The sequence below is a fragment of the Marmota monax genome, unplaced genomic scaffold (genome assembly GCF_021218885.2).
Source record: "Marmota monax isolate L192 unplaced genomic scaffold, Marmota_monax_Labrador192_F-V1.1 WCK01_AAM20220418_F8-fsc00656, whole genome shotgun sequence".
Taxonomy (NCBI): domain Eukaryota; kingdom Metazoa; phylum Chordata; class Mammalia; order Rodentia; family Sciuridae; genus Marmota; species Marmota monax.
This window is the reverse complement of record NW_026694899.1, coordinates 163,754-189,090: the sequence shown is the minus strand read 5'-3', so window position 1 is coordinate 189,090 and position 25,337 is coordinate 163,754. Positions and strand designations below refer to the sequence as shown.

Below are 25,337 nucleotides of genomic sequence, written 5' to 3'. Positions count from 1 at the left end.
GAAATATAGTTTTAAGATTTCCATTGTGTTTTATGTTAGAAGTGTACTGTAAATTATTCTTTTCCCTGATGCTAGATGCTTAACTGATTTTTAATATTTAATTAGCCAGAAACCCACACAATAATGCTGTTGAACATTAATTTTTGTTCAGTCATCTGATTAGATTTCTTGAGATAGTATTTTAGAAGTGCAATTGTTGGGTTGAATGATTGAATTTTATCAAGGTTTTGAAATATGTTTTCAAATTACTTCAGAAATTTTGTAACCATTTATGTCAGAGTGTGTGAAATCTCACCGTACTCTCTATAGCATCAAGTACAATAGTCTTCCCATATCTATGATTTCATTTTCTGTACTTTCAGTTATCCATGATCAACTTCAGTCCAAAAAATGTTAAATAGAAGGTTCTAGCAATAAATAATTTGTAAGTTTTAAATTATATAACATTCTGAGTAATGAGATGAAATCTCATACCATTCCACTTCGTTTTTTTCTGGATGTGAATTGTTACTTTTTCCAGTGTATCCACATTGTATATATTGCCTAACCATCAGTTGTTTAGTTTAGCGGTCTTAGTTAGCAGACTGACTGTTATGGTATCACAGTGCTTGAGTTCAAGTAGCCCTTATCATAGTTAATAATGGCCTCAAAGCAAAGAGTGGTGATGCTGGCAATTTTATTATAGCATGTTGTTATTGTTCTACTTTTTTATTATTTATAATCTCTTACTGTGTCTGATTTATAAATTAAACTTTATTATGTATGAGTATGAAAAAAACAGTATATTCAGGATTCATTATTATGTATGGTTTAGGTATCCACTGGGAATCTTGGAACCTATCTCCTTTGTATAAGGAGAACGACTCTTTTAGCTTTTGTGCATTGTTCCTGTTTGATCCCCAAATGGTATTCTGTCTTCATAAAATGACATTATTTTCTGAATTACTTTAGACACATCAAAATATTAAAATTACCGACAGTATAACTTGTTGATTGTTTTATAGAGTCAGTTTATCAACTGTCCCTGCAGAATATGGTGTGGGATCCACAGAAAGTCCAGTCTGATCTCAAATCCAAGTTTGGTTTTGATGATCTTCAAATGGAACAAATCCTGAATTATTCAGCTGAGCTAGAGGAGGTATGTGCATTTGACTGCTTGTCACACTGCTGGGTCTCTCCTTGGGAGTGTGTCTAGAATACGGACAGCCCTCTGTATCCATGGGTCTGCACCATGCATTCAACCATCATATTGCAAATGTTAGAAAAACAAATTGTGTCTGTACTGAACATGTGCAGGCTTTTCTTCCCCCTTGTTGTTATTCCCTAAATAATACGATGTAGCAACAATTTACACAACATTTTCATCTAGAAATCATTCAGATTTCATCTAGAAATCATTCCTCTCATCTGCTCTCAGAGACCCAGAGCATCTGGGCAGGGATGGGTCTTATTTTTCTAACATGATATGTGGTGCCACATGGTATGTGGTGCCACAGTACTTGTTTTCTTTTTTCTTTTTTTTTTTAGTGGTACTGGGGATTGAACCCAGGGCCTTTCACATGCTAGACAAGTGCTCTACCACTGAGTTATATCCCCAGCCCATTTTTCAATTTTATTTTGAGAAAGAGTCTCACTAACTTGTCACGACTGGCCTCAATCTTGCCATCCTTCTGCCTCAGCCTCCCACATAGCTGGGATTGTAGATTGTGCCACCACACTTACCTTATTTTCAATCAAAGGGAAGAAAAAGCAGAAAACATGAGACATCTTGTGGCTTTTATAATCATGAGTGAACATTTTCTTTTTAAAATCTGGGTTTTAAAGGAGACATATAAGACGAAAAAATAGGACTTTAATGCTTTCTGATTGTTGCCATTGTGTCATTCTGTTTGTATGGTTAAAACAAATTCCCGTAGCCTGAGTGGCTTATACAAAAGGAATTTATTTCTCATAGTTCTGGAGGCCGGAAGTCCATGGTCAAGTATCCAGTGCCCCTGATGTCAGGGAAGGCTTACTTTCTAGCTCGTAGACAGCATCCTCTCACTGCATCTTCACATAGTGCAAGGAATGCAGGAGTTCCCTTGTTGGTCTTTTGTATGGGCACTGATCCCATTACAAAGGCTGCACCCTTGTGATGTAAGCACTTTCTGAAGGTCCCACCTCCTCAGTTCATCACCCTGAGAGTTAGGATTTCAGTATATGAATTTGGGGGGGGGGCACAAATGTTTAGTTAATAGCAATAATCAATAAAATTCCTGAAATAGAGCACCACTATAGGGGAATGTAACTCATTCTATGACAGACTTAAGTATTTAGAGAGCAGTTTTAGAGAAGTTTGTGTATAAAATAAATATTTGATGCAAAACGTTAAACGGTTTCTAAACCAGGACCTCAATTTGAATCTTCCCAATTAGGTAGGTTTTGATAATTAGAAAAGAAATTTTTCTCAGAAAAGCAACTTCGTTAATGCAAAGTATCAATTAAACTAGGCTGGCCTCTGTTTGCTTTGGTGGGAGAGTGAAGATGAACCATATTTATGTCATCTTCATGTCTTCTGCTGGAATAAACAGCTGTTTCTGTTGCTTATGGCCAGTTCGGAAAAATAGGATCAGTTTTCTTCCTTAACTACAAAAGTGTACCCTCAGGATAAATCACACAGACACTATAAGCAACACTTTGTCACCTAGTTACTTCTTTAATTAGGCAAATGTAAGAGCTTCACTTTGAAAAGATTGCGGTATTATTTTTAGAAAAGAAATGTTCTAGGAAAAAACAAAGGTTTTACTTTTAAGCATTTCTTTCATATTGTTGCCAGATTCCCACAGACAGCTCCTTAGAGAGGATGGTGTGTTCAGTCTTGTCCAGCATATCCAAGGACGAAGCAGAGAGAGAAGGCCGTGGTGGAGACTGTCCTCCCAAGTGGTCAGAAGCCAAGAACTATCTCATCCACTCGGTCAGCTGGCTGCGACTGTATGGACAGGTACAGTCCTGCATCTGGACACTGTGACTTGGAGCTACTGGTTTGCAGTATCCACACTCATTCCTTTCAACATCATGTTCTTCACCTTTTGATTTCATATCCTTTCTGGGGAAAGGCCTTAGGACCCCCACATCCTGGCCACTGTGTATACCTTCTTTCATGGGTGTCCACCAGCCTCAGGTCAAAAGGCCTTCAACACAAGTTGCCAAAAGTTCATCTGTGTTTTAAACACACACCTGGCAACTAAGAGGTTCCTACATCCATACTGCTGTTGGGATGTGAGATCCCTGACCACAGGCTGCTTTGATCAGGTCCTTGGATATTTGTGTACACACATTTCACTTGCTTTGTGCCTTCTTGTCTGGTTTTGCTCAGAAGTATTGTATAAAAATGGTGACTGGGGTCAGGTGCAGTGGCGCACACCTGTAATCCCAGTGGCTTGGAAGACTGAGGCAGGAGGATCCTAAGTTCAAAGCCAGCCTCAGCAATGGTGAGGTGCTAAGCAACTCAGTGAGACCTTGTCTCTAAATAAAATACAAAATAGTCATAGGACTGGGGATGTGATTCAGTGGTCAAGTGCCCCCATGTTCAATTCTTGGTACCAAAAAAAAAAAAAGTTGGACTTAAAGCCAAACAAGGGGAATGGAGGCTTTGATCTGTTTTCAGAAATGCTGATATAAAGTAGCACACCTTTAGTCATTATACCTGTCAGATGGCCTTGGAAGCCTGCAGAGGCCCTGGTCAACTCATAGCTTTGTGTTTCTTGGGCAGTTTTGGAGACTGAAGTAGAATCCCTCCCCACCACACCCATCACCTCCCAATCTCAGGTGTTACTTTCCCATTTTGTGTTTTTTCCTTCAAGAACACAGCCCATTAAAACTTTCATCTCCCTTAATATGCTCAGATGATATAGGTTGAATATTCAAATAGTCATACAGCATCCTTCAAAAATATAAGTGTGATTGTCCACTTGCTGGCACTAACTTTATCAAGCACTAAAATTATCAAGGGATGGCATTGAGGTGACCAACATCAATGTGCACTTTTGCTTTGTGCATTATCTGAGTTACTTGAATACATGGTTAATTCAGGCTCACATACCTTTGCATCATGCAGGTCCCATACTCATTTGAGTATGGAAGATCTATTTTGCTTTATTCTGATGGATGATAAACTATAATATTGATGGTCTTTTTTTTGGGGGGGGTACTAGGGACCCCCACATCCTGGCCACTGTGTATACCTAGGGGTACTTAATCACTGACCAACATCCCCAGCTCTTTTTATATTTTTATTTAGAAACAAGGTCTCACTGAGTTGCTTAAGACCTTCCTAAGTTGCTGAGGCTGGCTTTGGTCCTTTCTTTAGTATCATAACTACCAGCTCCGTGTCATAAAGTGGTATTTAATGACTGTGTATCAATGATGACATATATTTTAAAATACTTAAAGCATATTTAAATTATCCTAAACAGCTTAGTTTCATATTCAAATAATATTTAATTTAAAACAATGTATGCTGTTGCCCTTTTCTTCTTTCTCTCTTTTGTTTCTCTTTTGTGGGGGAGAGAAAAAACTAAGGTGCTAGCAGTATCAATTATTACAATTCATCAACTTTAATTTCTGAGTGGATATGAAGTCAAAATTCAGTTATAAATAGACACTTTAAGTTTTCAAGAAAATAAAATGTTAGCTATCATTTATAATGGTCTGTTAATATTTTTCACTAAATATGTTATTTGTAATGCTATTATTAATAATCATATTTTTGTTTCTGAGTTTGTAGGTGTTTCACCAGTGGCAACAGGGTGGCCTGCTTCAGAAGATACTCACAGGTGCTGGCCATAGTCTGGGGGCCCTCAGGGACCAGCTCGAAGAAGGGGATGAGCCATGGAAAGTGGTGGAAGCCTTGCATACTGGACTGCTCATCCTGAGTGACAGCTTGGCATCCAAGGGGCCCGAAGACAGTCTTCACTCTTCACAGATGTAAGGCACATTTCTCTCTTTTGTTACTAACAAGGATAGACAATGCTGAATTTTCAAGAATGCCTGAGGTTACTATCAGAAACAAATTTTTTGAAACTGCAGCTAAACTAATTCCTAGTTAATGTCAGGAGCTGCTCTGGAAATACATGCCCTTAAGTCTTGAGCAAGAGATACCAAGCAATTATTGTGTCCCACCATAACTTGGGCTTTACCTCTATTAGGATAATGAGTTGTGGCTCCAGGAGTAGGTGTCACCCAGTGGGATTCAGTTACACTCACCTGTTCCTTTGTAATTCTACCCCTTTGCCCTTTTAGGGATAGAATATTTGTTTTCTCTTTTAAGTTGGTTTATGTGTTTTCCTTTTACTCTCAGATTGGATATTACTTGAGACTATAAATCACCTTTCATTGTATTTTCTAGTCTACTGTTTTTATGTACACAAATGCATGAATAATTTTTATAAGTCAGTATCTATTTTTAAAGAACATTTATGATCTCAAATTTAAGTCCACATTCTAAGAAGGGACTTTCTGGCACTGACTAACAGAAGATGCCTCGATTGCATGTTCCATGGAACCTCCCCTTGTGTGTCCCCTATATAGAGAATAAAGAATTCCAGAGGCTCTCTCTCTTTTTCCATGGACCCCTATGGTCAGAGAGGTCTCCCAGATTTTGAGAAGCTACTTCTGTGTGTTTGCATGCTTTCTTCACTGTTTTCTTAAGTTATTGGAATAGTCAGATTTGGAAACCCAGCATAGGTCGCCAGCTAGCATAGATGGTGATAAGTTAACAAAAGGGAAATCCCAGACTTTCATATTAGACCACAATTAGGGCAGAACGTTTTGAAAAATTCTGAACACCAGTTCAGATGTGGAAGGCAATCTAAAGGGGGAATGACATTTGAGAAGATACCAGATTCCTGGATTTTAGGTTTTATGTCTTTGGTATTTTAAAATGAACAGTTCCTCTAAAATACATGTCAGAAGTACTGTTACACAAGAAACTGCCTGTTTTTGTATTATAAAGTTGCAAATATTTGAAATGTTTACATTAAGACTAGAAATATTTTAGAAGTGGGAAAAAGTAGAACTGTTTTTTTTTTTTAATTTTTAGGGAAATCAAATTAATTCATCAAAATGATCAGTTCTGTAAGATTGGGTCTCTTTTCTCAGTAAGTGTCACAATTTGAAGTAAAATGAATTTTATTATATGCTTACAATTAAAATCTTTGTTGGAAGAAAACAATTAGATTTCTCAATATAATCTCAAAAAGGTTTATTTCATATCATGGGCCACATGAGCTCTGGCTCTCTAATTCCATGAACATGGAATTATGATGTCAGAATTGTATAAGGATATACTGTTTTTTGTAATTACACCATGAATAGCAAATCCCAATATTTCCTAGTCTCTCACATTTTCTGGAAGGAGTTAGGAAATAGGATCTTGCTATGAATGTCTTGTTTTCTATCTTTTACTAAGAGTTGCCCTGGGGCAGAGGTATTGGAGCTTCAGGCAGCAATGAAATTTCTATAAGGGCTATAAAAGCAACAGAAAGTGGCTCCGCAGTAGAGCCCTTGCCTAGCATGTGCAAGGCCCTGGGTTCAGTCCTCAGCACCACATAAAAATAAATAAAAAAATAAAGGTATTGAGTCCAACTACAACTAAAAAATAAATAAGTATATACTACAACTAAAAAATAAATAAGTATATATATAATTATATATGTATATATACATACATAGATATATAGAAATATATATATATATATATATATATATATATATATATATATATATAGAGAGAGAGAGAGAGAGAGAGAGAGAGAGAGAGAGAGAGCGCAACCGAAAGGTGAATATCAGTAAGAGCAGGTACACCTTGAAACAATGAGCTGAACAAAGGACAGTTACACAACGTGCTGTCATCAATTAACTTCAGATGCAGAATATTTCTATGTAAGACTTTGCATTGGTTTATTGAAAACTTCCCTGTTGAATGGTTTGGGAAGCCTAACAAGTCTGTTAGCACTACTCAGTCATAGACACAGCACATTAAGTCACCCTAAAATTACCCTATAAACCTCAACTGCCCCTGGCACATTAGCCTAGGTTCCTGCCTGTTCTCTGACTTAGGAAATGAAGCCCCTGGGAACCTGTACTTGGCTCTTCACTCATACAAAGATTAAGGAAGCTTAAGATTACCCCAAGTACCAGTTGAGGACAACTGAGCTCTCCCGGCCCCCACACATAATTTCTATACACACTCAGGGTCAGGAAGATGAGGACCCTAGCACAGGCTTTGCCATCCACCTGCTATGTGCACTTGTTAGCACAAAATTGACCAGGATGAACGCAAACTTCACAAATCAGCTCAGATCTTTTATTCAAGAATGAAGGTTCACACGGGAACAGGGGATACAGGGACAAAATGACACCATGGGACCCACTTTCCTAGTGGAAAACAAGCCCCAAAGAAAGAAAGGGACTGGGCTTACCTAGGTCATCCTGAGAGGTGATTTAATTATTGCCAGAGTGTGTCTAATGGAGGGTCTGGGTTAGCAGTCAGTGGGTCAGATGAAAGGTCTAGGGACAGTGGTCAATATTCACCTCTGGGGTCTCATTGTACTGTCACTGAGAAAGGACTCATTTTGGGAAGGTTTAATACATTGGTTCTTCCTAGAGACTGTCAGTCTAGGCTTGGATGGATAATTTCCTACCCAGGGCTGGTCTTGTCACTGGGAAAGGATGATCAATGCTGTCAATGTATGGCTTTCCTTTTCAGTCCCTTTTCCCAGGCCTCACTATTGTGGGGTTTGTCATTTTCCGTATCTAATAGCACTGAATAAGCAATTGTCCTCTGAATCGCTTATGTAAGCAATTGGCCTCTATGTCTCTAATGTAAGCAAATGGCCTCTATGTCTCTATTTAGATGCCACTTTTGCCTTGGGTAATACAAAACTGCAGCCCCATTGTCTGTCTAGGTGACAAAAAAGTCCACTGCCTGTGCATCTATGGCCCTTCTGTTGTCCTCCTTGGGCTTTGGCCTCCCCATCTGGTAATGGCATCACTAGATGATCTCTCAGTCTCTTCCTAGGTATCAACCCTCTGGTCTTTTGGAGTCTTTGTACAGGACTGCCCAGGAGCCCTGTGACTTCACCTATCAAGAAGGAATAATCTGCACACATCTCTAGGCTGATATGAGGCTTGACAGAGATGCCTGTGTGGAGGATGTCCGCCCCACCCCACCCTTGAGCAGATACTCTTAAACCTTGGCCCTTCTCACCTCTGCCACTGACAGAGGTGATCTCCTAAACTCTCTCCTCCTTCTTTGCATTCTCTCTCTCTCTCTCTTTTTTTTTTTTTTTTCAGATTCACTGGTTTTGATCCCTGGATGTCAAATGTCTCCTCAAAGGCACTATCAAGACTTTGTAATCTCTTTTATTAATTTTACTAATTTTGGAGTAGATTTTTTTCTTTTGTTTTTGTATGGAGTCATGGTCCTATTCCAGTAGGAGTTTGTGTGGTTGATGTTCCTATCACTTTCCCTCTCGGCTGCACACTTTAACCCCATATTCATGGCTGGGCACTGTCCTCCCTGTTTAGTCACCTGAGCATTGTTGGTGCTTCCTTTCCCACCTTAGTATTTTTGGTGGTTGATTTTGTTGTACCTGTTGATGTCTCTGTTGCCTCTTTTTCAAGATTTTGTCCTTGTGTCTCCAGTTTGAACATTCTGATGAAATCAGTCAGCCACTTGCCTCCAGGCTTCTGCAAATGTTTGTAAAATTCCCGTTCATGTGTGGCAGGAAACTATCACAAGTCTTGGTCCAGGAAATCTCTCTCCTTCTTTCCATCCTGTCTCCAAACCCAATTGTTCATTTCTCTTCCTCAATCACAAATTTCAACCAAAAGAAATGAGAACATCATCAGGCTCTCCGTTTCCTTCTGAGCACCTGGTGTCATTAGCAACCCTCTTACCTTCTGAGGTTTTGTCTGCTCCTGTCCAGTCACATCGGTCAGGTGACTGGGCAGTGAGAGCTCTTCATCTGTGTTCCTGGTAAGCCGAGGACTCAGAGGGAGGCTCCAGTAAGGCCTGACTCTGCAACATACACGTGGCTATCAAGTGTCTGCTCACGGAGGTGGCCATGTGATGTCCTTGCTGGCCAGAGCTCGAACAAATTCGACAGCCCAGATCTAAGTTTCAGGTCACACAGTTTATCTTTTTTTCCCCCCCTGGAGAGAGTAAAATAAAGTACAGTTGCCTCTTGCCCATAAATCCAGTTCTTTCCATAATCCCCAGGTTTCCTCCTCAGTGTAATCCAAAGTGTCAGAGAGTGAGTACTCTAGCCCTACCTCATCCTGTGGAGGCTCAGTCCAAGAAGCTGCCTCTGGCTTCAGGCTAGGGACAGGCATATATCCATGGTGATGGATGTGGGGATGGTTTTCCTCCTGCTGATCTCTTGTAGGAGAATTGTCATCAGAACCCTCCTCCATCTCTCTATACCCTCTTCAGTGCTCAGATCCATCAGCTTACCAATTACAGGACAGCAGCAACTAGTTATCAAACTTGCCTTTAACCCAGGCCTACTGAGATTCTGTGAAGACCAAGGGTTGAAAAGTCCAAATGCAGGCTAGAAGCTGAAAGCTGTGGCATGGCCAGAGCTCCACCATTGGAACATTTTGCTTGGCGTTTTTAGAAACCACATCTTTCTACACTTCTCTCCTTTGAGCTTGCCTTTGTCATGGCTGAGGACGCCCTGTGCTTGCAAGAAGACTCAGCCTGGATTTGCCTGCTCTGGGCAGTGGCCTCCCCACAGCATGACCCCCCACTTGGCTCTTCAGTGTTCCACATTCACTTCCATTTCTATTTCCTCTCATTCTCAGACTCACTTTCTTTCCAGCTTCTCTTCTGAGTTAATTCCTGCATTTATTTGAGGAATATATTACCTTGTTTAACAGACTGGAGTCTAGAGATGGAGAATCACTTGTCTCTTCTGCCAGCCCTAGTGAGATGCTCTGGTAGGAAGGCAGATGCATCTCTAATGGAGTAGTGCTTGAAACATTTCCCCTGGTGACTTTTCTGCTTGGCTTTGAAGGTGAACATCTCAATAGTATAGTCTTTGCAGCTGGCCTCAGGTTCATTACTCCACCTCCATCTTCAACATGTCTGCCATCTAAAACTCCAGGTACTGCAGGTGTCAGGCAGCCTGACTGTCCCCCTTTGACTTCAGAGACTCTTACAGGTGTTGTTAATTTGCCCTAGTTGGGACCACTTTGATGGATCCTGTATATCATCACCATACAGCTTTTCAATATTTTGAAACTTTTCTCAAATTGTTCCTACATCTCATCCATACACTGTGAGGCAAAAAGTGATAAATTCCACCTGGAATTTTATGCCAATCCTCACTTCTTTTCCATACTGTTAGGAGTATACTTTCCTGTTCTGGGATAAAAGAGAATGTCTAGTCCATATTCAGTACCTAAAAGAATCTACAAATCAGCTGATACAAATAATGCAATTTGTCATGAACCTGGTTAGATGGTGAAATGAGACTTTCAGTCCATGAACACAGTTTTCAAAACAGTGAGATGTTTTCATTTGCATGGGAGTTTCATTTCCCTAGCTGGTGCCTTAAAACACTTTCATTTCATTTCACTCATTTCTTTTTGCTCTTAGATCACAGAGTCTGCAGAAATTGCAGAGTGTGCTGCAAAGCCTGCCCCAGTGGCCAGACCTAAAGAGATTGCTGCAGCTGGGTGGTGCTCTCAGGAATGCAATAGCCCAGGATTTGCATTTCATCCAAGGTAAAACAACTCTAGTGTTATTTGTCACCGAAACTCACTAAGAGCAAACATGACATTTATTGGAAAACGAACTTGCAACTGCCTGACAATGTTGTAAAGTTTGGAGCTAAGTTATGCTGCTGTTGTATGTATATTTATGCTTTGTTACGAAGCCTTCTGGGGTATTTCACATACAGCATGCCATGACTGAATACACAAAACTGTCAAAGTGACAGGTGTATCCTACTGTCCAATATATGCCTACAGTGTGGGCTGGGATAGGCAGTTTCCTAGGACTGAAGTCTGACTTTTACATTCACATCAGCAGAAACAGTTCTCAGGCTGGAGAGGGACCAGGGTGCATTGTGAGTAAGTGAATCATTATGTTTTATATCCCTCCCCTCTGCTTCTCAGTATCTGATAGAGATCTTATTTCTTGGAACTTTTAAGTCCTTGGAACTTCTGATGACTATGGTGGATGCTTTTCTTTCTGCACTCTTCTGAGGAAGTCAGGTTTTCATTTTTGCCTGAGTGGGCTGTCTTTTCGTCATCTGATGGAGGAGGGAGAAGAAATGAGGAGGGGATATTGCTTTAAAGAAGCAAAACTCTCCTCTAACAAGGAACCCATATTCATGTGTCTTCAAAAAGGATAAGACAGAGTTATAATGTCTTTCCCCATTTTCCTTTCCAAGGAAGATAATGAAATACCTCAGGTCAAGTTTACTGAAATGTGTGTTTTTAGAATTCAATTTATTGATTCACACTGTACATAGAAATCAAGCTTGAAGATGCCTAACTTGGGTGAGGAATAAATCGAATTGTTGATCTTGCAGCAATCCTCATTCACCTGGAGACTTCAGCGAACAATTCTATGCAGGGCAGACCTGATCGATGGAAACTAGAAAAGGATGTGTTCTTTGAAGGGTTAAAGCAGGTAAATCACAGCCAAGGATTATACATAAACCATTTTCATAAAACATTGAAGAAGCTCATGCAATATTAAGCTTTGCCTATTATGGATTGTGCTAGCAAAATAAAGAGAATAGACACATTTTGAAGAACTTTAGGTTGCATTTTAACATTTTGATTGTTTGTTTCTATTTGTAGTTCTTGAGCTCATGGTGAGCATGACTATACTCTCTAAATGTTACCCTTTTCCATCCTCATTAATCTTTTAGATGTTGACGAAGAATGCTACTGCTCCCTGCCTAAATGAACGCTTGTCTGAGAAGGAGGTCCCTCTGCCCCCTGGGATCTGGAGGGACTCCTGGGGACTGTTGTGCAACCATACCTCCTTCAACGAGACCAGTGTTTTCAACAGGCTACTTGGTACAGTAAAGGATGTTGTAAGTACTCCATTATCTGATCTCTTTCATGGGCACCAACTGGGCTCATATCTAAGGTTAATTTTTTAAATTAATTGAAATTAATTTCAGTTAATTTAACTGAAGATGCTAATCTTGAATTAATTGTTCATACACCTAAAGGAAACTGGCCACCTGAATTGTGTTCCTCAATTCCATCCCTTCTGTCTGACAGCTTGGGAGTGTGTGTGCCCTTGAGTCTACCAAAACCAATTTGACCTTCCCCAAGACAATCTCAAACTTTCAAACCAGGCACTTCTGCTTCTCTGGTTTCCTGGCCATTTATCCTGTTCCATTTCTAGCTGCATATGGGGAGAAAAGTGGAGGGATAACTCTGGTGATCAGTCAACTTATAGCAGAGCTTTGGCTTTCAGGGTCACAGACTTTGAAAATCATGTGTTTGTCATGTCACAGCCCAGAACACTTCTGTGAGTGCTCACCTTTGCAGAGCACTCAACTTGGGACTATTCGGCAATTTTTTGGGAAAGATTATTATGTCAAGTCTAGCTTCTATTTTTCTTCCTGAGTACTAAACATTATAGTAATATGTTTTTTCTTCATTTTTTTCCTTCCAGAATTACCTATTTCTTTTTTAACTTCTTCCTTACATGCCATGAGATAAAACCAGTGATAATGTCACAGGAAAATGAACATGGAATGGTCATGTGTACATAGTTCAGCCATCAATGCTTTCTCAGTGTCTGCTTGGCAAGGTGGCATGTGGAAGAGAGTACAAACATGAACACAGTCTCTTGGCTGAGCAGGGCAGATGGCATGAGTGCACAGGGGCTCAGCATCTGTAAATCTCCGCTAAGATGTTGATGAGACTTACTAAAATGAGACATAAGATTTGGAAGCAATGAGAAGTCAGAGAGAATGCTAGGCAGATGGAAAAGTGTGTTTGAAGTCATGCAAGCACATGAAAAGACTCTACCTATTTGCACATTATTTTTTTTTCCCTGCTAGCAGGTATAATTTTTTTTTTTTCTGGCAGAAAGCCCATTTCAAATTTCCCTGTGTCTGTATAGCCTAACTCATAGTCTCACATGGAGCTGGGATCCAGCGGGATCTGCTGCAGTGATGAGTGTTTTTCTAGGTCACATATATGTGAGATAGCCTTTCTAAGGATGCTTAGATGTGTCAGTAGCAAACCATTCCATAACTTAGTGGCTGAAAACAAAACAAAACATCTGTTATCTTTTGTGACTCTGCAGGTTGATTGGGCTTATCTAGGGGCTTCTTCTGATGATCTTACTGGGTACTTCTCCTGTAGTTATAGTCAGAGGGCCATGGGGGGTGGACTCTGGATGCTCAGCTGGGATGTGGAGGACTGGAACCTCTCATGCTCCACCGAAGTCACAGGCTTCTCTTCTCTGGGGAGCCTCCTCACATAGTTTCTCAGGAGGGTAGATAGACTTCTCACAAGGTATCCAGGCATCCAAAAAATAGGCCAGAAGAAAGGCTTTTAAAGCATGTGAGGACAGCTTAGAAAAGGTAGGACTGGAATTAGCATAAGTCACCTGTGCTTCACTTTGTGGATTAATATGAGTCAGAGCCAGGCCTAGATGAATTGTGGGAGGAGATTACTGAGAGTTCAATTTTCAGAAGGCTTGGTTTATTGGGGACCTGTGGGGATACAAGCTACCACAACTGACTGTGCTACTTAGGTCCCTGCTTATTGGGTTCCTAATAAAGTGGGTTATAAGTTACCTGACTCTATTGCTGTATAAGGTTTTATTTTGGGGTCTATAATTTTGGACATGAGTAAAGATTCGAGTCTAGCACTATGACTTGGTAGTCATGGTCCTATAGTTCATAGTCTTTGATGCCCAATTCAAGTGGAACCCTGGTTACACAGGCTAGGTAGGTTACATTTCAAATACCCACATTTGAATGATTTTATTTATTACAAGTGATGTTTTATTCTCTTATTAAGGACCATATTTTGCAAGAGGTCATTACTGGGCACACAGACATGCCAGTTTCGGTACCGGAAGAGTATTTGGGCTGGCAGGAACTGGAGACACAGCTGTCAGAAGTGAGCCTTTCCTGTTCTCAGCTCTTCCAGTTGAAGGGTGCTGTTGCCTCACCTGGGACCCATGTCTCCTCTGGTGGCTGTGAGCACCAGCTTGTCTCCACCCTGTGAGTATGCATTGGATGGAAAACTTCCCAATACTTTGTCATCAAAATGAGGTCAAATGCTTCTCATTCAAATGATAGATCAATATTTAGATTCTATTGCTAATGAATGAATAGAAAGATGTTTATTTTGAATCTAACTTTTGGTATATAGTTTTTAGAAAGCATCTAAAAACTATAACATATTAAACAGTTCCCTTAAATTTAACTATTGGTTGAATCTTTCATAAGAAATTCAGGAACTAATTGAGTCTAAGGAATGCATATGTTTGAGGTTCTTGTTGGAACTATACTCAGAATTATCACATTAACTACTAATGGGAGTCTTGCCTTGGGAGTCCTGATTCTCCAGAAAATTTGCCTTGTTTTTATTTTATGACTCTGAAAATTACACGTGTGATCAATTTCTACTTTCCTCAGATGCTAGGAAATTCACACTCAAATACATCAAGTAGGGAATGTATTCTTGGCCTCAAAGTTCATTTTATTTTATGTTCTTTATTTTCCCTCTTTCTTTTCTCTTGATTTACTCTTTCTTGTATTTTATGTGGTCCCATAAATGGTTTTCCCTCACTTTGTAAATCAGGGTGGAGGAACTCATAAACAAACAAACAAATATTAAGTGAACCATTTCGAAGAATCTAATTTCTTTCATATGAGGACTGCCAGACATTTGCCTATGTCTGTGTTTAGATGGATTTATAATGACCTGCCATCTGGAGCATCATTATCATCTCTGGCTTCTTTTTGACTGCAGGATGTTTCATATGCTTGAAAAAGTACAACCGTCCCTGGAACAGATACCCTATGGGAAGGCCTTCCTAGGGCTTCTCAGGAAGACTTGTAAAGTGGCACGATGTGTGAACATGCAAGGAAGTTTCCAGGACAGTCTTCTGGGTAAGGCTAGAGACAAGAATGTGTGGGGTATTTTCTTCAGTTAGTGAGGTAAGATGATATCACAAAAGTCCATCCTACTTCATGAAGGGCAGATTAAAATGGAAGGTTCTCCAAGGACAATTCACTCTTATGATTACTGCAGTCAGGCTTTTCCCTTCCATTATGACAAGACCCCACCCTCTCTGGGTCCTTGCAGCACTTTTTCATTTTCCTCTTGGGATTGTTCTGGTTTAGATAAATGCACATGCAGACTAATCATGACCCTCCTCATGAGAGTCCTGATGGACTTCCTATGTGGCCTATTCATTTGATTTAGCACTAAGTCTATCCCTCATAATGAAGAAAATGTCTCATGCTGATCATGCTCAGTGTGATCCTGAAATCTCCGTCCTTTTCCCTGAAGCTGCTCTAATAGTGAGGACAAGGTTTTGAGCAATAGGAAAAAGAAATTTTATTGCTTTGCTATGGGCCTCCTGTCTAAGAGGCTGTGATTCTCATTGTCAAGGGGAATTGTGGGCTTTTAAAGAGGGGTTACAAAGGCTAACTTCCAGGTGAGCCCTCACAGGAGTCATAATTCCTATCCAAGCAGTAGCTTTGAGAGAGAGCTGTTTAGATCCACTGGTGCCAGTCATGAAGTCTGAATTCTTTTATTTCTGAGGTCTCTGAGCCAAAGAACAGATAACTTGGTCTCGGATGGAAAGAAGGTTAATCTTGCTTCTGCCATGGTTTGGGAATGGGAAACCGAAAAGAAGAAGGGGTAAAAAATACAAATTAACAAAATCAGCTTCCAGTGGTGGACTAGCAAGGTTTATCTTCAAAGCATGAAGTGGACCTGTTATAAGTGCAGAGAAAACAACAACAACAACAAACCCCAAACAACAACAATTCAAAAAACTGAAGTTTTCTCTATACTCAGCTCTTCCGATTTCTGTGCCCAAATGTGTGGGTTTTTTCCATACGAAGCAGTTTTCCAATTCTCTTTGGAGACCAGTTGGTGACCTATAATTCAATTCAGTTCCAACACTGCCTACCTGGAGATAGTATCAGATGTCACAGGTGAAGTTCTCAGTCTCACATAGGCTGTCCTTACTTTAGATGCCAACTCCAAGTGTGGGCCTCCCTTTTGCCTTCTGACGATAGGCTACAAATCAGGGTTCCTGTGACCCCTTCCTCAAGTTCTACAATTTGCTAGAACAGCTCCCAGAACTCAGGGAAACAGTTTTCAGACAAGACTACTGCTTATTGTAAAGGACATAACTGAGGAACCATAAGAGGGAAGAGATACATAGGACAAGGTATGGAGGAGGCAGGTCAGGGGTGCAGAACCTCCACGCCTTCTGTGGGTGCACCACCCTCCCAGCACCTCCAGGAGTGCACAACCTGCAAGCTCTTTGAGCCCCTTCCCTTTGGGGTTTTCATGGAGGTTTTGTTATGCAATCAAGATTAATCATAGGCCATTAGCAATTAATAAAACCTCCAGCTTTTCTCCTCACCTTAGTGATTAGGGGGAAAGTAAAGGAGAGGGTACAGGGTGGGGTGAAACTTGGAACCCTTTAATTACATGGTTGGTTCTTCTGACAATCAGCTTCTATCCTGAGGCTGTCTAGGAACCATCCCCCCCAAGCAATGTTTTTTAAATAGAATTTTTAAAATTGGTGAATTACAGTTACACTCAGGTGTGGAATTCATTGTGATATGGTTTGGTTAACTTCATTCTGCTGTTTCTTTCCTTTCCCATCCCCACTTTTTTCCCTTCATTCACCTTCCTCTACTCCACTGTTCCTCCTTCTATTTTAATGAGAGCCCCTCCTTTTTAAAATTTCTTTTTTCTCTCTATCTTCCATATATAAGAGAAAACATTTGATTTTCTGCTTTCTGAGTCTAGCTTATTTCACTTAGCATGATCTCCAGTTCCATGCATTTGCCAGCAAATGTCATAATTTCATTCTTTTTTCATGGCTGAGTAAAACTCCCATTTTTTTGTGTGTGTATACACACACACACACACACACACACACACACACACACATATATATATATATATATATATATATATATATATATATAAAATTTTCTTTATTCTATTGTCTATTGAAGGACAGTGAGGCTGGTTTCATAAGTTGGATATGGTGAATTATGTGGCTACAGATATTGGTATGCATGTATCAGTATAGAATGCTGATTTTAATTCTTCTGAATAAATACCAAAAGAGTGGGATAGCTGTGTTATAGGGTGGGCCCATTCCTCATCTTTTGAGGAATCTCAATACTGTTTTCCATAGTGGTTGTGCTAATTTTCAGTCCCACAAGCAATGTATAAGTGTATATTTCCCCCCACATCCTCATCAGTATTTATTATTATTTGTGTTTTTGATTATTATCATTCTAATTGGAGTGAGATGAAATCTCAGTGTAATTTTGATTTTCATTTCCCTGATTGCTAGGGATGTTGAACATTTTTTCTTATGTTTGTTGGCCATTTGCACTTCTTTTCAAAAGTATCTGTTTAGTTCAATTGCCCATTTATTGATTGAATTGTTTTTTAATGTTAATTTATATATATATATATATAATTTTTAATGTTAATTTTTAAACATTTTTAAATGTTTATATATATATATATATATATATATATATATATATATATATATATATATATATATATTTCTGGTTATTACTCTCCCATTGGAAGAGTAATTGACAAAGATTTTCTCTCATTCTGTAGGTCCTCTCTTTATACTCTTAATTGTTTCCTTTTGCTGTGCAGAAGCTTTTTAATTTTAGTTTTTGAAACTCTAGCCAGAGCAATCAGGCAAGAGAAGTAAATTAAAATGATACAAATAGGAAAAGAAGATGTCAAATTATCTCTGCTGATGACACAATTCTATACTTAGAAGACCCAAAATACTCCAGTAAAAGACTTCTAGAGCCAATAAACAAATTCAGCAAAGTAACAGGATGTAAGATCAACATACAAAAATCAATAGCTTTTCTATACTCCATTAATGAATCTGCTGATAAAAATGTCAGGAAAACAATTCCATTATAATAGCCTAAAAAAATCTGTAGGAATAAATCTAATAAAGGGGGGTGAAAGTTCTCTACAATAAAAACATAGAACACTGAAGAAAGAAACTGAAGACCTCAGAAGAGGCAAAGACCTTCAATATTCATGGATAGGCAGAATTAATATTGTTAAGATGGTCATATGCACTATATGGATTCAGTGCAATCCCCAATGAATCCCCATTGAAATGCCAATGACATTCTTCACAGAGCTAGAAAAAATAATCCTAAAATTCATATGGAGGAATAAAAGACCCAGAATAGCCAAATCAATGCTGAACAGTTAGAGTTATGTTGGTGGCATCCCAATACCTTGTCTCAAATTATACTTCAGGACTATAAAACAAAATCAAAATCAAAATGGTATTGGCATAAAAACAGACATGAAAACCAATGAAATAGAACAGAAGACAGAGAAAAATGCACATAAATATAGTGTCTGACCCTTGACAAATATATAAAAAAAAAATATATATATATATATATGAAAAACTGGATCCCTATCTCTTATCCTGTGCAAAAATCAACTCAAAGCGGATCAAAGATGTAGGAGTTAGACTAGAAACATGTCAACTACTAGAAGAAAATATAGGGTCAACATTCCAACATACTGGCTCAGGCACAAGACCCCCAGCTATCTTATTAGTATTTAAAAGACACTTATCTCTTTGAGGATTTTGGAGCTCTGTGCCAAGGAAACAAAATCAGTGACCAAATATATGTATTTCCTATTGTATCATAGCTTTCTTCTCCTTGCCAGTATCATAAAGTAAAAAATTCCCTAAAATTTATAAACTCCACTGCATGACTCACAAGGTCTTCCCACCTCCTGCCACATATGCTTTTTTGAACCCAAGTCAAAACCCAAGTGAAATGTGTACTTCTGACTCTGTCTTTCTGCTCTAGGGCTGGTTGTCTGTTTCCACATCTCCCACTTTCCTGGTATGTCCTGACCCTGCTTTATCTCCTTGGGGTTGTTAGTTCCTCCTTGGAATGCCTGCATATCAGATATGGAGGGCCTGGAACTAGCAATGGGTATTTATCTTTTCTTCTCTTGTGGCATGGCCACCTTGTGTTCTTTCCTTTCTTCCTCTTCAAATTGCTGCTTTTAGAGGCTTCTGGAGTTAAATGGTCATATGCACTATATGGATTCAATGAAATATCAAATCTACATGCCAGAGGATGGGTCCTTTTGTTTCCCACTTTAAGAAGCTCAGTATTTCTGTTCACAGTGCTAGGTTGTTTGCCACATGTTCTGGGTGAGGGAATCATCCTACACCTTCACTTTCTCTCTTACCCTTGTCTTCCTTTTTATATCACTTATTTTTGCTGGTGGTCCTTATTCTTGATGTCCTCTAACTTACTGATTCTTTGTTTTATTTCTTGAGCTTAAAGGTCTTTTTTAGTCTGTGTCCACACCAATATGAGAAAGTGTTGGCCCTATTTTCTTCTAGTAGTTGCAAGGCTTCTAGTCTATAATCCCTGAGCCTTTGATCCACTTTGATTTGACTTTTGTGCAGAGTGAGACATAGGGATCTAGTCTCCTTTTTCCACATAGGGATATTCAGTTTTCCCAGCATCATTTATTAAAAAGGCTCTCTCTTCTCTAACATACAGAATATACATTTTAAGAAGATGCCCAGATGACTTATAAGTATACGAAAGTTTAAGAAGCACTAAATAATTACAGAACAACATGAATAACAGCAGAACAATCCTGTTATGCATTCATCTTTCCTGTATCCATTCTTTTTTTCCTTTAAAAAGAAAACAAAACAAAAAACAGTGCATCTTAAGAATGTGATATAATAGAGATGAATTAAATGTTCTAATGTAGGTATTTAAATTTGCAGAATGTAGTTTTATCATGCAGCTAAAACATGGTCTCAGTTTGGTATTTTGGCATGGATTTTGAAAGCAGATGGACTTGAGATCAAACATTGCATCTGATGGGTTTTATTTGAGTGGGCCCTCATTTACCATTTTTATTCTTGGTAAAATAAAAATTATATAACTAACTTTACTTGGTTTTTATGAAGGCTAAATATGATAGTGTATGTAAAATGCCCAGCATAGTACCATTATCATGTATGATGGACAGTAACTCCCTTTCCTTCCCCAGTGCAATGAATGTCAAAATTATGATGAATTGCAAGTAACAGAAAATTTGATATGAGGATTTTCTATTCTTCTTTTGCATAAAAAATTTTTTGAATACTGCTTTTTTTCTTTTTGTAGTACTCATCCTTATCAGATGTTATTCACATACCTCTATGCTAATTTTCTAAATTATTTTCATCTTCCCCTACCCCCTTGCCATAAATGCTTACAAAATTTCTGACACATAGCTTTTCTATTTCCATGGAAAATTAGTGAGGTGCAATGGGCGCAAGTTTTATGCAGTTTTACTTGTGAAAAAAAGACTGCAGAGGTTAAATTATTTGCTTCAAATTAGAAGGATTTTTGTCTTAAAAATTTTATTGAAATAGGCGTATGCCCGTAATCCCAGAAGCTCAGGAAGCTAGGTAGGAGAATCGCAAGTTCAAAGCAACTTAATTTGAAATAGCCAGAAATGCTACATAATCCAATTATGAATTACTTGCATGGACAAACTATGATACATCCATTCAACTGAAAAATAATCAGTGACGAAAAAGAATGGCAAAAGCCAGGCACTAAGCAACTTAGTGAGACCCTGTCTCTAAATACAATGCAAAAAAGGGCTGGGGATGTGGTTTAGTAGTTGAATGCCCCTGAGTTCAATCCCCAGTACCCCCCCCCCCCACCACACACACACACACACAAAGTTTTAATTGAAATATAATAGACATTCAATAAAACATACATATTTAAAGTATACAACCTGGTATTTTTGAAATATGAATATATCAATGAGACTCATCACTACCCAAATCTACCTCCTATTCTTTGTGTTCCCCTTTGTCAATTCCAGCCCCTCCTCTGTTCCCAGGCAATCACTGCTCTGCTTTCTGTCACCATAGTTTTAATTTTCTAGAAAATTTTGCAAATGGAATTATGCAATATGTACTTTTTCTGTCCTGTTTCATGTAGCATAATTGATGAGCATTGATGATTTGAGATTCATCCATGCCTAGTGTGGTCATTCTTTTTCGTAACTAATTACTTTTCAGTTGAATGGATGTATCATAGTTTGTCCATGAAAGTAATTCATAATTGGATTATGTAGCATTTTTTGCTATTTCAAATTAAGTTGCTTTGAACATTTGTGTATGTGAAAATATGATATATTGTCTTTAGCAATAAAATAACTGGATTACATAGAAGGTGTATGTTTAACTTAAAAAAAATTAAAAACCCAACAAGCTATTTTTTCAAAGTTGTTTTATAATTTTACATTACTGTCATCAGTATATGAGGGTTCTCATACTACACATCTCTCCAACACTTGTTATGTGTAGTCTTTTTAATTTTAGCCATTTTATTATATACATAGTGATATCTTATTATGGATTTAAGTTATATTTATGAGTTATGATTTTAAACGTTTATCTTTGATGTGTTTATATGCCATCTGCATATCTTTATTTATGAATTGTGTGTTCCAATCTTTTCCTTACTTTTAAAATCAAGTTGTTTGGGACTGGGGTGGTGGCTCAGTGGTAGAGCACTTACCTAGCATGTGTGAGGCACTGGGTTTGATTCTCAGCACTACATATAAATAAATGAATAAAATAAAGGTCCATAAACATCTAAAAAAATTTAAAAATCAAGTTGTTTGTTTCTTTGTTTCTATATTTACTGAGTTTGAAAGTTTGTCATATATTTAAGTTATAAACCTTTTGTCAGACATATTGATTTCTAATTTAATTTCATTTGGGTGAGTGAAAACCCTCTTTGTATGTTTAATTCTGTTGAATTTATTGAGGCTTGTTTTATAGTTTAGAATATAATCTACTTTGGTAAATGCTCCATGTGCACTTGAGAAGAGTATGTATTATGTCATTGCTGTGTAGAATGTTCTATATATATGGAAGATCAAATTGTTGATAGTATTGTACAAATTTTCTATATACTTACTAATGTTTTATTTTTGGGGTACCGAAATCTCTGAATATAATGTATATTAGCCTATTTCCCCTTGTATTTCTATTAGTTTTTATTTCATTCTGAAATTCTGTTGTAATGTGCATATGTGTTTAGAATTACTCCTTTTTTATTTAATTGATTTTATTTTTTTAAATACACAACAGTGGAAAGCATTGCAATTCTTATTACACATATATACAACAATTTTTCATATCTCTGTTTGTATATAAAGTATGTTGACACCCGATTTGTGTCTTCATATGTGTACTTTGGATAATGATGTCTATCACATTCCACCATCCTTGCTAATCCTCTCCCCCTCCCTTTCCCTCCTACCCCTCTTCCCTGTCTAGAAATCATCTATTCTACCCATGTTCCCTCTCCCTACCCCACTATGAGTCAGTCTCCTTATATTAGAATTTCTCTATCTTGTTGAACAGTGGATGTCTTTATCATCATCAAGTGATATTATCACCTAATCTACTTTGATAACTTTTTGCTTAGTGTTAGGGTGGTATATCTTTTCCATCCTTTTCATTTATGACTTCATGTCTCAAGCACATTTCTTATGTACAGCATGCAGGTAGGTCTGATTTTATATGAACTGACAAGTTTTTCCTTTTCACTGAGCTGAGTAAATTATATAGCACACATTAAATAACATTAATCATTTAATGTGATTAATGTTCCTTGCTACTTCCACCATCTGTCAGTTTGATTAATTTTTCCCCTAAGTATGGGTCATAATTCCCTTCTTCTTTTCATGCCTGGTAATTATTGATTGGATGCCAAAATTGCAAGTTTTAACCTTATATTGTGCTGTGTTTTTCTATTTGTATAAACATTTTTGAGACAAATTACTGGAAACAGTTTAGTCCTTTAGGGTTTTTCTGTTTTTCCCAGTACTGGGGATTGAATTCAGTACATGTGAGGCAAGAGCTCTTCCATGGAAATACACCCTGAGCCCTAGAGTCTTACTTTTAAGATTTCTTAGGCAGGACTGGCAATGTACTCAAGTCTGGTTGGAAATATTATCCACTACTGATGCAAAACCCTTTATATATACTTTGCTCACTGACTAACGAATTGTAAATTGTTCTAGTTGGCTAATGGAAATAGAGTATATTGCTTGTCTTGTGTGATGACCAAAGACTGCTATCTTTAATCATTTGGGGATTAAACTACCTGGTTTCCAGTAGTTCCCTCACATGTATGGATTAATTTGTTTTCAGCTGAATACTGGAGGGAAGCATGTGGTGACATTCTTGCTTTGTACAGCCCTCTCTTGTTCTCTGTGTTTGTACTTTACCTGTCTTCAGACTCTAAGCTTCATCTTGTAAGCTCAGCATGTCCACTGAGGTCCAGCTCACTTCTCCCTTCTTGTTCCTCCTGGACCCTCTCCTAAGTCAACCAGCTAGGTTTCACCTTGTTTTCTGTCTTTTATGAGTCAGTGTTCTGCATTATCAGTGGCTAGTGATACTTCACCTTGGATGAAAGCAGATATCAAATCACAAATTTCCAATCTATCTTTTTCCCATTTTAATACTATTAGGTGAACTACTAAAATATTTCACTTGCCTAGATTTGTCTATTATATGACATTTGATATCAATTATTTTTTAGCTTTCTCTAAGAAATCTCCCTGTTATGCAGAAAACATGGATTGGAAAATCATCAGTGATAATTATTTTACATTTTTGAATGACTTATTGACTTCTCCAAAAACTTCCATATCCAGGTAAGTTATTGGAATTCAACTTCCAGGTCTTAATTTAACTATCATCTGAAGATAAACAAGACCTAATTATAGGACATGCATTCTTTAATGTTTATGAGCTTGATGTCGACACAGTATTTACTAGATGCTCAATAAATATTTATTTATAGACCATATGACTCAAGTTTCCATGGTATTTTAGTCAGCTATCTTGCTGCTGTGACCAAAAGACCTACAAAAACAATTTTAGAGAAGGAAAAATTCTATTTGGCACTCATGATTTCAGAGGTATCAGTCCATAGATGGTTTGCTCTATCCTCAGAGCCATCATGGTGGAAGAGTGTGATGGAGGAAAGTGACTCAGGACATGACCCCAGGAAGCACAGAGAGAGGGAGGGAGGGAGGGAGAAAGGGAGAGAGATAGAGATAGACAGACAGATAGATAGATAGATAGATAGAGACTCCCTTTACCACAGACAAAATATAAAACCCAAAGGCATGCCCTCAGTGACCACCTCCTCCAACCATACCATACGTTCCTACAGTTACCATCCAGTTAATCTTTATCAGGGAATCAATGCATGTGTTAGGTTAAGACTCTCATAACCAATCATTGCACCTTTGAACTTTCTTGCATTTTCTCATACATGAGCTTTGGGGGATACCCCATATCTAAATTGTAACATGGATTTTGAAAGGAAATACAGATTATAGCAATTCAATTTTCATTAATGGTTACGAGAGTCATAACAGATACCAAAAGTATTTCTTTGAAAACTTGTCTCATTTTTTAGAGTTTAGACTAGAGTTTAGACATGGGATCAATGATTTAGGTGCTGATAGTTCTGGAGACTCTAGGGAGTGGAAGTGATCTTTGGAAATAAATATGACAGATTATTTGCTGCTTTGCTATTTCAACATATATTTTGAGATGGGGATTTTTTCCTATATGATTACAGATGTTGTGTCCAGTTTAAAAGCATGTTTTATTGTTTGTTGGGCTGCATTGGAACTTAATGGGACAGAAACTCTTGAAAGTGGTTCCAACTTACCTGTGAAGCTTGCTAAGAATACAAATGTTGTACCTTGTACCTAAATCTTGCCCTGTGTGCAGGATGCAGGCTTCTGCATCTTTATCAAATTCCACAGATGATTTTGGTATACACCAAAATTGGAGGACAATTTGGCTATACCTCTCTAGACCTGAGGTTCACCACCATGGTTAGATGAGACTTTCTAAGCCCAGTTATCAGCACACACACACAAAAAGGGACAATGTAATGGACTCTAAAAAGTCAGCCCCGATGCTGATGTCAAATTCATAATTTCCCACTTTA

General features: G+C 38.2%; 1 protein-coding gene across 1 annotated transcript in view; it reads left to right on the top strand.

Moving 5' to 3' along the window:
* Abca13 (ATP binding cassette subfamily A member 13) overlaps positions 1 to 25,337 on the top strand; it is a gene marked incomplete at both ends in the record, with an annotated part of 188,208 nt that overhangs the window by 12,150 nt on the left and 150,721 nt on the right. Inside the window, 9 exon segments of the mRNA XM_058573520.1 lie at positions 1,005 to 1,138; positions 2,816 to 2,980; positions 4,766 to 4,965; positions 10,643 to 10,770; positions 11,583 to 11,683; positions 11,928 to 12,095; positions 14,050 to 14,255; positions 15,010 to 15,149; positions 23,907 to 24,021. Of these exon segments, the coding sequence (XP_058429503.1) occupies positions 1,005 to 1,138; positions 2,816 to 2,980; positions 4,766 to 4,965; positions 10,643 to 10,770; positions 11,583 to 11,683; positions 11,928 to 12,095; positions 14,050 to 14,255; positions 15,010 to 15,149; positions 23,907 to 24,021 (1,357 nt within the window).